Source organism: Leguminivora glycinivorella, chromosome 18, assembly GCF_023078275.1.
Source record: "Leguminivora glycinivorella isolate SPB_JAAS2020 chromosome 18, LegGlyc_1.1, whole genome shotgun sequence".
Taxonomy (NCBI): domain Eukaryota; kingdom Metazoa; phylum Arthropoda; class Insecta; order Lepidoptera; family Tortricidae; genus Leguminivora; species Leguminivora glycinivorella.
The window spans coordinates 11713395-11731959 of record NC_062988.1 but is presented as its reverse complement, the minus strand read 5'-3'; the positions used below and the strand labels follow the sequence as shown (position 1 = coordinate 11731959).

At 42.2% G+C, this 18565-nt stretch overlaps 1 protein-coding gene across 1 annotated transcript; it reads right to left on the bottom strand.

Moving 5' to 3' along the window:
• Positions 1–12771: 12771 nt before the first annotated feature.
• On the bottom strand, positions 12772–17321 carry LOC125236138. Its single transcript, XM_048142837.1, has 3 exons — positions 17286–17321; positions 15543–15841; positions 12772–15352 (listed from the first exon to the last, which is right to left on the bottom strand). Exons 1-3 carry the CDS (start codon positions 17319–17321, stop codon positions 12772–12774), a joined length of 2916 nt encoding a protein of 971 aa, XP_047998794.1.
• Positions 17322–18565: the final 1244 nt, after the last annotated feature.

Genomic DNA, 18565 nt, shown 5'->3' with positions numbered 1-18565 from the left:
GCGTGAACAAAATCCGTCGGCTGGGCTTAGAAGTAGCGCTTACGAAATCGGAAGCCGCCTGTTTCTATGGACCAAGAAGAGCGCCCCCTGCTGGCGCAAAGATAGTAGTGGGAGGAGTTCCTATTGCTGTCAAGCCCACACTTCTCTATCTCGGTGTCACGCTTGACAGCAAGTGGAATTTTAGAGCACACTTTGAGCGCCTGGCACCCAGGTTGTTGCGTGCGGCTGCGGCTTTTGGGCGTATACTGCCAAATCTGGGAGGGCCTAAGGCATCTTGTCGCCGCCTGTACACGGGTGTCCTGCGCTCAATGGCTCTCTACGGCGCCCCGGTGTGGGCTGACGCCCTCAGCGACCGGAAGAATACATCACAGCTACGACGACCGCAGAGACTGATGGCCCAGCGAGTGATCAGAGGGTATCGGACTATAGGTGCTGACGCAGCATGCGCACTAGCGGCACTAGTAGTCGAGCAGGCTGGAACACCCTAGCGCAGGAGTCCGCACCATTGAGGCGATACGGCCAGTACTACATCAATGGTTAGACCGTGAGCATGGCGTGCTCACTTTCCGACTTGTGCAAGTACTCTCGGGCCATGGCTGTTTCGGCTCGTACCTGTACAAGATCGCTCGGAGAGAGCCGACGCCGGTATGCCATGCTTGCGGTGCGGGCGAAGACACGGCCCAGCACACGTTGGCAGAGTGTCCGGCATGGGAGGCGGAGCGACAGGAGGTGATAGCCCAGGTGGGGCCGGACCTGTCGCTGCCGGTGGTGGTGCGGGCCATGGTAGCCAGCAAGGAAGGGTGGGAGGCTCTGCTCTCTTTAAGCGAGCACGTCCTCAACGAGAAAGAGGCGGCGGAGCGCGAACGGGAAGCCCAGGCCGAGGCACCCCCGATGCGCCGCCGCCGCACAGGTCGCAGACGTGCCGCTCACGAGCGGAACCTGCCACCCTAAAGACAACCAGCGGGCGAGGGATGCATGAGAGCGCCCCCGCCCAATACGCTGGCTCTCGAGTTGGAGAGTGCGACCCTTGTGTCCGGGAAGCGCTCCCACAGTGAGGACCGGTCGACTCATGGCCCGACCAGCGAGGGATTCTGATCCAGGATGGCCGCTGCGGGGCCGCGGATGCACTTTACAGCTTCCCGGGACCCCGCACACAAAGCGGTGAGAGGACACCGTGGGGTTTAGTGGGTAGGGGGGACTCTTTACAGCCTCGAGCCCCACATAACCGACCGGGTCGCCCACCACCTCAGACCCGGCGGTATGCGTAAACGCATTCCCCACGAAAAAAAAAAAAAAGTTGGCTAGGGTAGGTGACACGTCGGAAGTGAAACCATTGGCGCTTGAAACAAATTTAGCTAAGCTTCCAAAGATAACTATAAAACCGTTTGATGGGAAATTAGAAAATTGGATCTCTTTCAAAGAGTTGTTCGACTCGCTTATCCACACTCGGAACACAATAAGCAGTGTGGAAAAGTTACACTATTTATTATCAAGTGTCCAGGGTTCTGCATATAATTTGATTAAGAGTTTCCCTCTGTCAGGGGATAACTATGGGTGCGCTTATGAGACACTGTCCAACTATTATGACCGGAAGAGGCAAATAGCTGCCATGTATTATGAAAAGTTGTTGCACTGCGAGCCGGTTAGGAATAAAACGGATTTGGAAAGAGTCGTCATAAACTTTAATGAGAACTTGAGTATTCTATCGAAATTTAACCTCCCAGACAAAAACTTTATGCTATACTACCTGCTGTGGTCAAAGTTAGATGTCGCCACGCGTGAGGCATTTGAGTTGCAGCTTGCGTCTAACAATGACATCCCGAAGTTCGAAGAGTTAAAGGTTTTTATTGAAAAGCGGAGTAGGGCTCTGGAGAACTCGAACCTTAGTGGTAGGCTTCAGGTCCCAAATGTTAAACCGCAAGCTAAGGGGAAAGTTGCGCTTGTTGTCGCTACTCCATCAACATTAAAATGCATTTGTTGTACGGGGCAGCATAGCCTCGACAAATGTGGCAAGTTCCTTAACTTGGGTGACGAGGCTCGGTTTAGCTTCATAAAGGAGAAGGGCCTGTGCATCTTATGCTTTTCCGATTCACATAGGGTGAAAGCATGTCAGGCTAGTCGCTGCAGGGTGTGCAACCGTTCACATCATGAACTGTTGCACTTCACAAAAAAGATTGAAGCGTCAGCAAAGGCTGTCGATGCTCCACCTAGTACTAGCAGTAATAGCAACACTAATAATAATACTGTCTTAACTGCAACGGCAGAAGACAATACCATTTTCTTTGCAACTGCCAAAGTGTTAATTCGGGACAGTTCTGGTATCTTTCGACCGGTGCGTGTACTGCTGGATGGGGCTAGTGCATGCAATTTTATGTCAAGAGCATGCGCAGAATGTAAAAGATTTTAGGTCGAAAAAAAATGAAAAAATTATAAAAAGTCGAAAAGAAATAGTAAAAAGTTGTATTAAGGGCAAAATAACAATTTGCGACTGTTTGCGAAGGTTAAGACAATTACTTAAGTATCGTTAGAATAAGCTCATTGAGTTTTTGAAAAATTTTGTAAATAATTAAATATTTTAAAAAATAACCTAAGTTTTTTCTGTCCTAAAAGGCCGTTTTCGCCCGAAAAAAACAGGCAACAATTTATCCTGACGAAAAAGGAATCTGACGAATGTGTCTTCTCTGTCCTAAAAGGAATTCCGTTTTCGTCAGAAAAAAACCAGGCTATAATTTATCCTGACGAAAAAGGAATCTAACGAATGTGTCTTTTCTGTCCTAAAAGGAATTCCGTTTCCTCAGAAAAAAAACAGGCTATAATGTATTCTGACGAAAAAGGAATCTGACGAATGTGTCTTACATCGTTGTACACAACTACAATCAATATATGGGAGGCGTGAGAATATATTAGAGCGGAAACGAGGTCTTAAGTGGTACGTAAAAGATTTTCGACGTTTCAGCAATTCCCGTCAACTTTGTACAATGCCACGTCAGCAAATTTTAATTGATCCTATTTTGTTACCAACATTTAGTAATATAATTCGACTTTCGTAAGATATATACAGGATAATTGTTCTAATTAAGAAAATATAGATACTAGAGAACCTTAATGACGAAATAAAACTTAATAAAATCTCAATTCATCAACAAAATCTTGGTAACAAAATAGGAATTAATAAAAACAAATTTAACTTTTCCCTTAATTTTTGTACAAAGTTGACGGGAATTGCTGGTTTGCTCAATTTTAGCATCCTCAATAGTTATATTATATTATATCTAGATGCAATGACAGAGGACGTAAATTGGACCATAGGCAGTTCCGCTTTAGCAGAGAGCCTATCTTTGGATAGAACACGCACACAGCGAATTAGACCTGCTGCTAACTTTGAACATGACAGGTATAACGGTGACCATTTTCCTGCTCATTTGGATATTGAAGACAATAGCCAGAAATGTAGATCAAATAACAGACGCACTTAGGTGAACATTATTTGCACTACATGCAATGTCTTCCTATCCTATGCGTAGGCCAATGCTGGCGTCAATACCATACCCCACCTAATTAGCATTAAATAATACCTCTAAATTGGCCTGCTTTTTTATGAATCTTATGATGACAAGTAAATTGTCTTAACTGTGTTAATGCACGATAAGTGAAAAATTGAAATAAAATCGATTAAAAAAAAGTTTATTTTATTACGTCAACCTAAATGTAGACCTATAGTCATAGAAACAAAACGGATTTTCAGGATAATGCCTATGCCTATGTATATCTGACATATCATCAGTTGACAACGAAAACTCACTATCATAACTATCACTACCTACTCTTGGTAATGTCACAGTATAATAAAGAGTACTATCGTACAGTATGGCCACTCTCGCTCCCCGCTGAAAGCGCCGCCCACCCCCTCTCGGTTACCTCACAGTTACCGCATGTCAAAAACGTGAACAGTCAACCTGTCATATCTCACTCATACAAGCATGGTAGCGTTCACCTACACGAGCTTAGAATGTGTGCCAGGAACGCGCATCTTTCATATATTTGATCGCCAGTTTCCGAGATGTGGTAATGTCGTATCTCGATATAAATCGGAACTGAGATAAGAGAGTTACTTCAAGTAGGTATTTGTTACTTAGTGAGTATTGGTTGTCACCTGACGATATAACCTGGCCTTAAATTATTTTTGTCATAAATTACAAGAAATAATAGCCTTTTTATGTTTTATTTCAAGATATAAATACACCCTGTACAGGCTATACATAAAGAAATGTTGGTTTGTGTTAGAACGCGGATACGCGCCGGCATATTGTAATTCCAGCAGCCGCGGCATACCAAAGGTTAATCAGATAGTTGTGATACACAAAATTAAATGAAGACTGAGTTTTCCTAAAATGCATTTATTTCTTCAGTATTAAAGTGGCAGCAGTTATAACAGTTAATTGTTTTGCGAGGGGGCAAAGTTGTTGTTTAACCGTGCACGTGAATATTTAACTTGAACAGGTAAAATGACTTGTTTTTTTCTTGGTTAATCTTGGTTACAGATTGCGACACGAGAATTAAGGAATTACTGAAGGAATTAAAGAAAGCTAAATCCACTAAATCCAGCATACAAAGTTGATAGGAAACTTGGAGTCGCCATTCCCGAAAGAAATTGTTAATTACTATGGCACTCCAAAACCAAAATCGCAAACCTCGACTTTGCCGATGGACAGCAAAATATAAAATCTTCTGTTTATCCATATTTAAGAGGTCTCTCCAAAAGCATATTGACATCTCCAACATTTGGTGCCAATACCTAGGTATTAAAAACGATTAAAATACTTAAAACGATACCAAATATTTTGCAGAAAGTCCCAATCTGCTTGGTGATGTATTGGAGTTTTTGCAGGAAACTGCGGCTTTCAAATGCATAAATACTGCTCATTAGTATTCGACGAAATAACGATAAACCGCGATTAATTTACAACGTAGGGAATGATAACGTGGACGGGTTCACAGATTTGGGCCACGGTGAATGGAGCGGCCTGCTAGCAGATCACGCAAACTCTGGAATTTTACTTTGTCAAAGCCAATATAACTTTGGATAAATTTGCTGCAATAGTGAAATCTAAAATAAAGGTTATAAACGAGACAGGGTTGCATGTGCTTGCCACTGTTTACAACCAGGGTCTAACAAACATGGGAGCGATGGCAATACTAAAGCAACAATCACGGATCACCTTCTGAGCAGGGCCCATCCATCGAAAATTATTTCCATGTAGGACTTTCAACCCCGCTGCCGAGTGCTCGGGCGCTCCGTCCTCTAGTGACGATGGCCCGCCCGTCGGCCAACGCCGCCTCGCCGCTGTGATGTAGTATGTATTTACCTATGTCAGTAGTACGTAAGCACTGCCTATATAATCGTGTACCTTGCCTAATATCAGTCAGAATAAATCATATATTCATCGAAGCTGTACTACCTACTAATGTAATATGTGTGTCTGCATTACTTAGAATACCCAATGTGAAATGTGATTTTTTTTTCTAAATAATCATTGTATGTAAATAATTGACGTGTAAATGTGAATATTTTACCAATAAACATCTATATCTATATCTATATCTGTTGTTTCTCTAATGCAATCCGTACATGGCGACCCTGCCAGGATGATCCCTAAAGTAGGATTTCGCAACCCGTCGGTGAACCTTTTTACCTAATGCTCCTAGCTGTAAGACAAATTGACCCTAACGTTGTAATCATAGTTAAGGATAAAGAGGTGTCGGTTCATAAAAACCGTACAAAGTTGTATTCACCTTAGCAAATTATGTTTAAGTACCTACCTTTCTTTTTTGTTTCTTTATTTCTGTAATGTTGAAAGAAAAAAAAAAAGAAAAATAATAATTTTCTTTTTTTTTCCTTTTTTGGTGGGGCGTGTGATGTAGTATGTATTTACCTATGTCAGTAGTACGTAAGCACTGCCTATATAATCGTGTACCTTGCCTAATATCAGTCAGAATAAATCATATATTCATCGAAGCTGTTGTTTCTCTAATGCCATCCGTACACCGCGCTCAAGTCCGGGGGTCTCCGGCTGATAATTACCTCCGTCGGCTTATGCCGAAAAGAGCAGCTAGCTTCTCCCGTCACCCCCATGACGCCCGACTCGGCGCAATCCAAGTCGTCCTCCTGGGGGACCTCCCTTGTTCGCCTCTGTCTCGCAAGATGCAGACCCTGTACCGTCGCGGCGCACAAAGGGTAGCCAGTCCTGCCAGGTCCCCTGCTGCCCCTGTCCTCCCCGCTGGTCCCTCGCCGCATAGCTGGGCATTAACTCGTTAATCCGTTAATCGTTAATTAACGAAGTTAACATTTCGATTAACGGATTAACTTTTAAGTTAACTTTAAAAAATGTTAACGGATTCGTTAACTTCCGTTAAATTTCACCGAGTCCGTTAATCGTTAATCCAGCACCCCAAGCGGCTCGCTGCGCCGCGAAAACCACGTTCTTACTGCTACTGTAAAAGCCCGTAGTACGGCAAAACCTAGGATTTATCGGTAAAAGTAGATCCGTCGGTTATAAACAGTCTAAAAACCAATTGGCAACTTTGGATCACTTATTCGAGATCTTCTAAATCTTATTAGGCGTGCTAAGATCGATCACTAACCTGGGAATAGAGTGCAATCATCAGGCATAACAGACAAATCGCGCAACCGACGCATCGAGTTAGAGTCCGGCGCGGGCCTTAGGTTACTCTACCAAATTATCGTGGCCCACAGCATCGAGTTGTCATCTCAAATCTCAATCTGAAGAACCGACGCATCACGATCGCGACCGCATGAATGACCCAATAATTACCAATCCGAAGTAAAACCTAGGATTTAGCCAACCAACGGCGGGAAAAGCCAGAAGAGACCGTAATTATTACATTTCGGTTTTTTACCGATTGGCGTTACAGGTTTAATGGTTTTTGGTGGATACTTAGTAAATACAAATACATAATACCTACAGTGAAGTCCTATTTTTATGACGTGTTAACGGATTATCGATTAACTTTAACTTCCGTTAAATCTACCGAAATGTATCGCTTTAACGATTAACGAAGTTAACTTTTTAAGTAACGGATTAACGATTATCGAAGTTAACTATTTGATTAACGGTGCCCAGCTATGCCTCGCCGGGTAAACGTCGTGGCGTCCCAGGGGGCCGACAAGTTCCTGAGGGGCGTCAGTGCGCTATGCCAATATTTCACTAAGAGCCGGCCCGTGGACCGCCACTTCGGGAGTCGGCATAACAAGGCAGGGAGGCTGAATGCCTCCGAAGCTAAGCTCTTCCTGTCCGTGTACGGTTTTTTCAGAGTGGACTCCCCGGCTACCACGTGTCCTCCGGACAAGGTGCCCGACCGGTGTTTTTTGTCGAAATTAGACAATGTTGATTACGGGTTACGTACCCACACAATGTCGAAAATACGAAGTACGAAATTCCGAAAGACATGATATCGAAAATCAAAATTGCTAATGTACGAAATTCCTAAAAGATGATGATGATGTTAACGCAAATCAAGTAGACTTTTCGCTGGTAAACTCATAACTCAAACACGGCGAATGTAATAACATGTCGCTCACTTCATTCGGTCAATTTGTTAAGTAAATTAAACACGCGAAGTAAAATTCAGTGCGTCACTTCATCCGTACGGGGCACGGACAACCCGTGAAGGTGTCGGGGCGACATTCCACCAATCAGCATTTCCAAGCTGAGGTGGGCTCGGGGCGGTGCCACAATCGTCGCAGCCGACGGGGACAGCAGGGGGCTGAGCTTCGAGGCTCGCGACTGGTAGCTCAGATACACGCAGTCGGCTGTCTGAGGCAGAGCGGCCTGGTGCGCTTCAGCACCACGTTGAGACGGGTTTGGCCTTGGAGGCAACATTTTGGTGGCCCATGAGGGGAGAGCGAACCAAGGCAAGATCATTCAGTGAATTCAGTGGGCATCGGTCGCCACTACAGTGTCATTGCGCGTCATTATAATGATTAGAATATGTGGGCGTCGGCCGCCATTATATTAAAATATCAGTCCAATCGGCCATTACTGGAAACATCAAACATTCACTCATTCATTCTATCGGTCATCATCTGCCGCGAACATATGTTAGAGACTTTAGTTAATTTAATTGTTCACTCATACTTGCCCATTCATTCGCTCACGTCAACATTTACTTGACACTGTCACTCACTCAGTTGTTAGTTGTTGAATTGTAAGATAAACTGAGACCGCCACTTTCAATCAATTAGAAGTTGTTGCAACAAGTAAATAAACATGTCCCTAAAATCAGTTAAGGTGCAGCTCCGCGCAAAATACCAAATGTTGACAGATTATGCCGGGACGGTGACTACGCGCCAGGGAAGCACAGTGGCGTCCGTAGCGAGACGACACTTTGATACCATTCACAAGGAATACGTCAAAGCATACGAGATGCTGCTGACGTTTGAGACCGAACTCGTGGAGGAGCTGCTCCAATATCAACCGAGCGAGGTCAACCGGCTGCTGATCCAGCTAGACGAGGCGTCGCGCCGGCTGGTGAAGCAGGTTCGAGATCATCAAATTCACGTGGAACCCCATGTAAGGCGAAGCTGCTTGCTGTACAGTTGCCAGGATTCAGCGGCAACTTACTAACGGGGTGCGAGAGATTTCTGGAACGCGTGCCACAGGGTCCGCATTCGGGGAAATTAAATAGTAATAGTAACTTTCATTGGTTGTTATCTCGCCTGCGGGAAGTCCCTGTATGCTGTATACCGAACGAGTTATCGACTAATGAAATTGCGCCATAAGGTGCGTCTTATGTATGCGTCTTACGTCTTTCCTATACAAAATGAACTGAGGAGACGTTTTTTAAATTACACTCAAGAGACGCGGCGCAGGCACGCAAGCGCGTCCGTTCCACGTCTTACGTCGCTCGTGTGTGGATCACGCTTTAGTTCAGTATAAAAAGTACATATTGTAAACTTCTTAGCTGAACTCCCATAAGCTTGTTCCCTAACTGCAGCCTTTGATTTTAAGAATGAATCGCTGGCTGTTTTTCACCTTCGATGGACAACATTTACTGTAATAACACGAAATTGTCAAAATAAACGAGTTTGCAAAAGTATAATAATTAATACTTACTTGAAAGAGCTTTGCCCACATTGGGCACCGAATTAAACTAAAAAGTAAACTACAAGATTACTTAGACTCAGTTTCTGCTACTGAAACTGCATCTTCCTTAGGAGATAGACAAAAGCAGTGGACTTATTTAGTAAAGTACGTCAAAAAGTTACCCAAAGCTAGATGTCTTAATCAGGACACTCCAAACAACCGCAAGTTTACTTACAAATATCATTTGCCTCTAGTTGGGAACTCCGATAATTTGCAAGTGTCTACTATCATATGGACGTTTGTAAAACCATGTTTATTACGTGACAGAACTGTATGAGACAAATACGATGCTATGACCGAAGTAGAAGAAGACAGAAGAGGTCGCAAATCATAGAGTTGTAATTAACGAAAGTATGATTCAAGGCGTCGATGACCATGTAAGGGCATTAGCCCCAGTAGAGTTTAGTAGAGCCCCATTTACGCAAATAGACAAAAAAACTGTGTTTAGAGGGAGCGCCGACTATTCCCTGTATGTTCCAGCTTTATACGGAATGGTTCGACACTGAAAAATACGACACAAAAGCAAACACAGAGACATTTTCCGTAGGGCGTTTTATTCCAAAAAAAGACCAGTGTAAAGTTTGCCATATCTTTAAGAATAAAAAAAATCCTACTGACAAAGAAATTTCTGGTCAGAACTAACGCCTCGAGAATAAAAATCTGGCGCGTGACAAGAAAGATAAAGATAAGCAGGAAGCTATTTCATCCAATGGAAAGATCTTGACTGCGGTTTTTGACTTTGAGAAAGTTTTGGTATGTCCTCATGCGAAAGTAAGTCTTCTGTATTATAAAAGGAAATTGGCATGTTTAAACTTTACAGTTTTTACTTTTTGACATGGGCAATAAAAAAGCTCTGTGTTACATGTGGGATGAGACTGTAGCCGGAAGGGGATCGAATGAAGTAAGCAGTTGTTTACTGAATTATATAGACACACATGTTCAAAAAGGTGTTGAAGAGTTAGTTAGGTTCTGGTCAGATAACTGTACTGGACAACATCTAAATCGCTTAGGCAGCTAATAAGTATGTATAACATTGATACATCACATACTTTTCTTGAGGTGTGACATACTCAGAACGAAGGTGACAGAGTTCATTCAACAATTGAGAGAGCCTCAATCACTAAAGACTATTTACACTCCTGAAGAATGGAAGCTTCTTGTCAGATGGGCTAGGGCCAGTGGCGATACAGCCATATAAGCCCAAAAGCCGGGCTTGCCCTAATAGCCGCTGTACACATGTGGCCAACGGTTCCCCCACCAACCCTTGGTGGAACCCCTTGGCCAATATAAGAGCCGCTGTTTACACATTGGCGAACCAATCACTTGGCATTGGCTCTTCATGAAAGATGGACGTGGAATGGAAAAGGCTAGGAAATTCTAGGTCATTTACGTTGTCAGCAAAATTTGATTAAAAAATAATAACCCCGTAGTAAAATTAAATTATTTGAAATATTATCAAATTTTTGAATATTCTGATAAGCACATTTATCTTTTTTAGGCAATACATTAAAAATTTGCAAGGTTATTTTATTTCCTAAAATCAACACTATTATTGGCATAGATAAACTTATTATTTACGTAAATATTTCACTACTGTCCTCTCTGACGGCTGACGACAAACTGAATGAAGCGCCAACGTGTAAACGCAGTTAGCCATTGGAGCCAAGATCCTTTGATGTGTGGACAAAAAACCGACACCAATTTGTTGGCCGGCAAGCTCTAGCGCCAACTGCCAACATACGGCCAAGTAGCCCTCTACACGCTTGGCCAAGAGGTTCCACCAAGGGTTGGTGGAACCGTTGGCCACATGTGTACAGCGGCCACCATTTTTAAAACCGCGCGCCAATATTAGGTATGTATTATTATGGCCGCTGTACACATATGGCCAACGGTTCCACCAGCCCCCTTGGCCAAGCGTGTAGAGGGCTACTTGGCCGTAAGTTGGCAGTTGGCGCTTGCGCTGGCCGGCCAACCGATTGGTGTCGGTTTTTCGTCCACACATCAAAGGATCTTGGCGCCAATGGCCAACTGCGTTTACACGTTGGCGCTTCATTCAGTTTGTCGTCAGCCGTCAGAGAGGACAGTAGTGAAATATTTACGAAAATAATAAGTTTTGTCGCCACCCTTCTCCTAGCCGCCTACGGTACATTTACGAGTCCGTAAAGGAGAAGGATGGCAACTTATTTGTGTGTGTGTGGTCAATATATATACTGACCACCAAACAGAATGCATGGTATACATACCTGACTTTTCTATAGATGATTCCTCATCCACGCTCACGCTGTCCCAACCTTCTCGGGGCCAGGTGAGCCTCTAATCTGCTTCGCTTGCTTTTATGTTACGGCGGCTGATTGTCACTCCGTGATCTGTGGGTTTTAAGTACTCATGAATATGGTATTCTCCTAACAACCGTCCCTAGAACATACATCATCGTCATACTACTCATACTAAGGATTGATCTTATTCAACCAGACAGGGTACACCAAATACAAAGTCCTCGGACGCCTACACGCCCAAGTGGATAGTCGAGACGTACCGCTACACTACGGCACGTCTGTCTGGAGCTCGGCGGGTGTGAGGACGTGCTGAACTGTCAACACCCTCGTACCTATCATACCGACTCTTCTGGAGAACTCGTCTTCCAGGATTGATAACTGTGAGGGCCGTCGGCGTACCTCTCGACCCCCGGCGACCTCGTCTTTCCGGGCTGAGCTAGGTACGCTGCCGACGTGCCCCTCGACCCCCGGCGACCTCGTCTCTCCGGGCTGAGCTGAGCACGCCGCGGACTTGCACCTCACCCTCTGGCGATCTAGTCTTACCAGGATTGAGAACAGTGAGCCGTCGACGTACCTCTCGACCCCCGGCGACCTCGTCTTTCCGGGCTGAGCCAGGTACGCCGCCGACGTGCCCCTCGACCCCCGGCGACCTCGTCTCTCCGGGCTGAGCTGAGCACGCCGCGGTCTCACCTTGATTGAGCATGCATGCTTACTCTAAGTGTGTCTACCTGTCACTTACTGGCACCTTTAGCGTGCCTTGTCTGCTCGTGCCTCTGGAGAACTAGTCTTCCAGGATTGAGTACCATACTTACTATTTAGATAGACAACTTGGCACCTAGTGGCACCTTTAGTGCGCCTTGTCTGTTACTAAGATAATCGAGGTAATAGCCTTTAGTTAGATATGGAAACAATTGTAAGAGATACCATTACACCACTGCGAGCCACTAAGTATAAATAAATACTTAGCTTTAGTCGTCTCTGCAATATCTGGATAGCACGTGGATCACTTCACTGTGTGTTACACTTTTAAGTACTGGCGCGTTTCTCGCGCCTCGTGGAATGTCTACGTGGCACGTAGTTTGACAACTTTGAGATACTTACTATGGCTCCACCCAGAGGGCGCTGTACAGTGTTGCCGCAGGGGAATATTCTTAGGGCTTTATAGTTTCGCGTTGGTCGCGACACTCCCCACTACAGGCAGCAAAACTGCGACTAAGTTGCTGGTCCACTCCTTAATCTTCTCAAGAGCACGAAGCGCCGCTGTTCTCTTAGGTCTGGACTCGTCGTGATGTTCAGTCGACGCGATGTTCTCTAGGTGGTGCGTTTCAGGATCAGTGTTCTCGCAGAACGTCATGTCTGACTGCGAGTGGGTCTGGTTCGGGTATGGACTTAGGCTCAGGCTCGTGTAACTGACTAGATGCAGGCTCTAATAAGGCTGAATCAGACGGTATTTCTTCTGACTCGTTTAATTTTGTTAATTGATAAGATTTCTGCTCAGAAGTCTTGAGAACGTCGTTAGTGGATTCTTTCATCACGTCGTCCCTTCTTGTAGGATGTGGGACATCAGGAACCTGTACAGATTCTTCTACGCTTTCTTCGTGTGACGTTTGTTTACACTGTTCCTCTCCATCTTCGATCTCTAACGGGTAGAGATGCGCGATAGATCTTGTATATATTGTATCTCCTACTTGGACCGTGGCTACTCTACATAAACCATCGGCGCCTTCCTTTAAAGATACTATTTTCCCAACTTTCCAATTGATCCTATTCTTCGTGTCGCCTTTTATTTGCACTATCTGTCCTATTTTTGGCGTTAATTTTGAAGTCACTCTAGGCTCCTTAGGATGATGGGAGTATCTTTCTCTCAAATTTAGGAGATACCTATTCTCAAACATCTCTTTGATTTCTCGTAGAATGATGAGCGCTTTCTTCCAACCTTTAATTAGATTGTCTTTGGTTACTGTCCCGTGTGACGTACTAGGATCCATGCTCGACGTTTCCATTACGATACATTTTCCCATGGTAAGAAAGTCTGAGGGTTTTAATACGTGGTCAGGTTCTGAATCCACGTAGGTTAAAGGTCTTGTGTTAAGTACTGCTTCTATTTCCTTAACTGTTGTTGCCAGCTGGCTGTCATTCAATAAGTGTTTTTGTAAGGTTTTCTTCATACAATTCTTGGTTAAGCCAATCAACCTTTCGTAAAATCCTCCATGCCATGGGGCTAGTTGCGGTATGAATTTCCATTTAATTTCTTTTTCTATGCAATATGGGTCTTGAAGAATTTCAGAAAGTAACTTGTAATGGGCTGCATTGTCAGATGTAATTAAGGTAGGCACGCCTCTCGCTGATATCATCCTTTTTAAGGCCAGAAGACCTTCTTCCGCTGTTAGATCCTTTACCACTTCTAGGTGAATGGCTCTTACCGCTAAACATGTATAAAGGCTAATCCATCTTTTACAACTGCCATTCCCGTTGTTAACTAGAAGTGGTCCCAGGTAGTCTGTTCCAACGTACGTAAAAGGAGAGCTGTAATTGACTCTCTCTTTAGGAAGAGCAGGGGTTTCTGGTAGTCTATAAGGCCCTCCATCATGTTTCATACATTCAGGGCATCCCTTTAATATCCGTTGGACTTTACTTCTTCCTTGAGGAATCCAATACGTTTCTCTTATTTTATCAAGCGTGTGGCTGACACCTACATGTTTGTTCTCTTGATGAGTTTTCATTATTATTTCCTTGGTGAAATCTGACTCTTTTGGTATGAGTATAGGGTATCGTTTGTCGAATGACCAGTTTGCGTTTTTCATACGACCTTTGCATCTCAATAAGTCATCAATGTCCTTTGATACTCCTAAGTTTCGACTTAGATTGGTTTCTTTTCCTTCTACTTCTAGAGGAAAATATTTAGCTTGAATTTCTTTTAATTTATGAAGCTTGTCATCTGTTGACTGGTTATTTCCTATCATCTCATTTGCTGTTATGATTTCCTCCGTTTCCATCGGATTGACATTAACAACTGGATCTTCTTTATCGACCATCTCTATGTCTTCTTGGAACCCAAGACCCTCCCCTGTCAGAAGAGAACTGGTTGGCTCACTGCCGGATGTGGTTGGCCATTTCTGTGGATCTTCTGTTATAAACTGCGGACCATTCAGCCATTTCTCCTTATCCTCCTCTGCACGAAGGGGTCTTGTGCCTACATCTGTTGGGTTCAAGCTTGATGGTACATATCTTATCTCCAGGTCTTTGTTTGTCTTGATTTCTTCTACTCGTCTGGCAACGAAGGGAGGAAGTAGCTTGTTAGACTTACACCATTCGATGACAATCTGACTATCGGTCCATAAGACTTGTCTTACTATTTTCTGTTGTTTAAACGTATCGTCGTATGACATTAAGGTTTCTTGATCCATACGCTTCAATAAACTTGACAGACGCCCAAAGTCGATTCCAAAGTTATTAGGTAAGTCAGGCGGATAAGTTATCCATGGCCAGCTTACCGTGTATCTATTGTTAATTTTTACTGTAGTTTCATTAAAATTTTTAATAGCTTCTTCTTCTCTTGTTGCTTTAGGTGAATCACAAATTCCTATACATTCCAATTCCCAAAGGTTTTTAATGTCTCCCTCACAAAGAGGTGAATCTGGTTGATGAAGCTTCATTTCAATACAAGTCTGAGCATAAGTCACTACATATGATTCCTCTTCAAGCTGTGGTTCCGTCTTGCCACTGACTATCCATCCAAGGGCAGAATCCACTAGAAACAAGTTACTATCTAGTTGTATCTTAGTTTCATAAATGATGTTAAAGTAGTAGTCGTTTCCGATTAGAATCTGCACCTGTCCGCTCAGAGAACCATCATCCGCTAGTACATAAGACTCTGGTACGCCCCGTAACTTGACATTTGGGATGAATCCTCTTGAAATGCGTTGGACACAGTTAGCTTGTATAACTATCTTCTTATTTGTTCTATTTATTAACTGTAGAATCACTATAGGACTATGTATTTCCTTCGGAGGATCTTCACCGAAGGTGAAAATTGTCAAGAGACTTTCTTCTTCGACTGGAAGCTTCAACTCCTTGGCCGCTTGAAATGTGACATAAGAACGTTGAGACCCTGGGTCTATCTTGGTCGATCTTCGCTTTGAGTTCTGCTAAAGTCTCTTCCGCTAAAAGCTGTTGGCCACTAATCAAGAAAATTTCATCTGATGCAGGAGTTGTAGCTAAACGAAAGTATTCTGATAAATTAGCGTTGAGCCTATTCACTGCAGCTTGCAGTCTGTTATAGACGACCTGAGCCTGTCCTATGTTTTCTGACCGAACCGTACTGGGTATTGTTTCCAATTCAGCACCAATTTTTTCACTGGTGATTCGAAGTCTGATTAAGAGAATCTCGTCCATCTTGTCCTGGAAGGTACAGAAATATATACTATAAACTAGTATCTTTTATTAACACTCTTATTGGGAAAAGTCTATTTAATTATCCTTCACAAGGATAGGTTTCTGGCATTTTCTTTAATTATTTTAGAATGCTACTAGAAATGAGGAATTGTTTATTTTTTTATTAATCTATTATTATTATGGAAAACACAACACTCAATAGTTAAAAGTAACAAAAGATTAAAATTTAATTTAATTTATGAGGACTCTTATTTGAAACTTTAATACTTTCACTTTAAAATTAATTTAATTAATGAGTTCTTTTATTTCCAAATTTAAATCATTTCACTTTAAATTGAATATCACTAAAGAAAATTGAAATATCTGTAAACATAACATACGCACAGACATGTTATTGAACTCAAATTTATGTTAAGACTTATCACTTCTTATCAGTGCTTGTCAGTAACGTTGACGTTTACACGCAGGTAACTATAATATAACTTTGCACTGTCACTTTCACTAAACTCATTCACCTTAATCATTTGTTTTATTTTTGTATTTAATTTTTATTTTATTTGTATGACGTATTTTAACGAACACTATTGACACAAATTCACTTCTTATACTAAACCTGTAAAGAAGATGTTAATTCACATACACACACAATCAACATAAAAAAAATGAGGCCTTCTTCAAACTTTCTCAAAGTTCTTTAAGAAATAAGTAAACAACATTGTGAGTTCAGGAAAAATATGCGCAATATGCATAACATAATATCTCACGATGTTAAAAGCTTCTTTAAACTTTTAAAGAATACTAGAATTCGCCATTTTGACTCCGCTGCAAATACATTTCTTCATCCAAGTTAATCTTCGCCAATAACAAGTACAATGTCAAAATATTCAAGATATCTCTAATAAAACGTAATACGGATGTTAAAACTTGAATATTGACTGTAATATTCTTATTTAACTAACTTTATTTCTACTTTTTAACTTCAAACATGCCGTGTTTCTTAACCACGAGGTCGTTTTCGCTAACTTTACGGCAAATTAGCTGACGATTGGTTTTTCTTTGAACAAACTAACTTCATGTGATGACGAAGTAGTTATTTAAAAACTTACCGAGGAGTTTCTTTTCTCTTTTCTCGTCTAATCCGGTGGTGTGTCAAGTCCGTGATGGTTAACGGAGGCCGGTTCGTGTTTTTGTCTTCCTATGACGTAAAATACACATATTTTTAATAATCGTACTCATTCACCAGTTTAATTCTTCTATAAAGCACTTGAAATTGTACGAAACAACTGCATCTTACCTATAAACTGGATGCAAACTTCTTGGGAACCGGCGCTGTCGCAGCTTTTCCTCCGTAAACAAAGTTTCAAAGTAAAGCGTATTCTCTACGGGAATTAGTGTTGCCAGCCTTAGTCAGAACTCCCTGATTTCTGACATATTTAACGAATAAACTAACCGTAACTTGTTCCTTCTTCGGTCCTTTTGGATGCATCGTTATTATTTTTATACAAATACTTAATACTAAAATCTTAATTCTAATTAGGTTTAACAGACATGTATCAAGTAAAATTCAAAGCGGAAAATTCCTCTGCCCCTTCTTATTTACGCTTGTTTTATAAGACTTATAAGATATACCTGCAGTATACCATAGGCTAGTGCTTCTCTTCTTATCCCTGAAAAGATCTTCTAGCTTATATACTAATCAATCCAATATAATTACGAACACAAAGACAAACATCTTACCGACTTATGTCTATACACAGTTCAGTATGACCGTTTGACTTAATTACACATTCATCTTATAAGAAAATTCTCATTTCTGCTTTCCAAGTCGAATCCGCTTGTAAAATAATTTCTTCTCTTCACTGAAGTTATCCGGTTAATCCTTTCGAGTCGTAATTTTCTCCCGACATTTCGGGTAATCTTCTTACTGTAACTGTAGCAACACTACTTCGTGCTATGGCCGCCGCGATGGCGCGATGGCCGCCATGTTTCGCTTTTGGCCAATCAGAGACGTATTCGTGACGTATCACGGAAGCAACTTTGTTCAATAACATGACCTTTTATTTTTGAATAATGAATTTTTAATTTCATAAATTCGGACGAATACTGAAATCTTCATACTTTTATTTTTTAAACATTATTTATAACAATTGAGCCTTTTTTCTTTTACGGGGAATAAAATGTATCTTATAAGTAAGTAAACCATCCTTTAGCCGAGAAAGTACGCCATGATGTATTTTCTCATATCCTGCCGTGTTACACAGTCAATGAAATTACTTTTTTCTTAAAAGTCTTCACTTATTGAACTTTTTAAAGTAACTTTCATAACTAAATGAGCCAAAATTGATGTTGAACCAGACCCTGTAATTATATGATTCCGAACGTGTACTTAAAGTACAAATCTTGCAATTTTTGTTACTATTGACACACACATGTTATTTTTGTTAGAATAATACATTTAATGTCAGGATAGTATACCTTGCATTCATTTTTAGGTTATGCCTTGATTCTTTCTCAATCCCAGCACTAACCACCATTGTCGCCACTCTTCTCCTAGCCGCCTACGGTACATTTACGAGTCCGTAAAGGAGAAGGATGGCAACTTATTTGTGTGTGTGTGGTCAATATATATACTGACCACCAAACAGAATGCATGGTATACATACCTGACTTTTCTATAGATGATTCCTCATCCACGCTCACGCTGTCCCAACCTTCTCGGGGCCAGGTGAG

What these genes read in the sequence shown, in the direction of transcription:
- LOC125236138 (XM_048142837.1), bottom strand. Translation starts at nt 17,321, where the DNA reads ATGCATCCAAAAGGACCGAAGAAGGAACAAGTTACG. An exon ending in CGAAGAAGGAACAAGTTACG is followed by an intron (nt 15,842 to 17,285) that starts GTTAGTTTATTC and finishes TGTACCTTCCAG; the next exon opens with GACAAGATGGACGAGATTCT. An exon ending in GATAGACCCAGGGTCTCAAC is followed by an intron (nt 15,353 to 15,542) that starts GTTCTTATGTCA and finishes ACGCATTTCAAG; the next exon opens with AGGATTCATCCCAAATGTCA.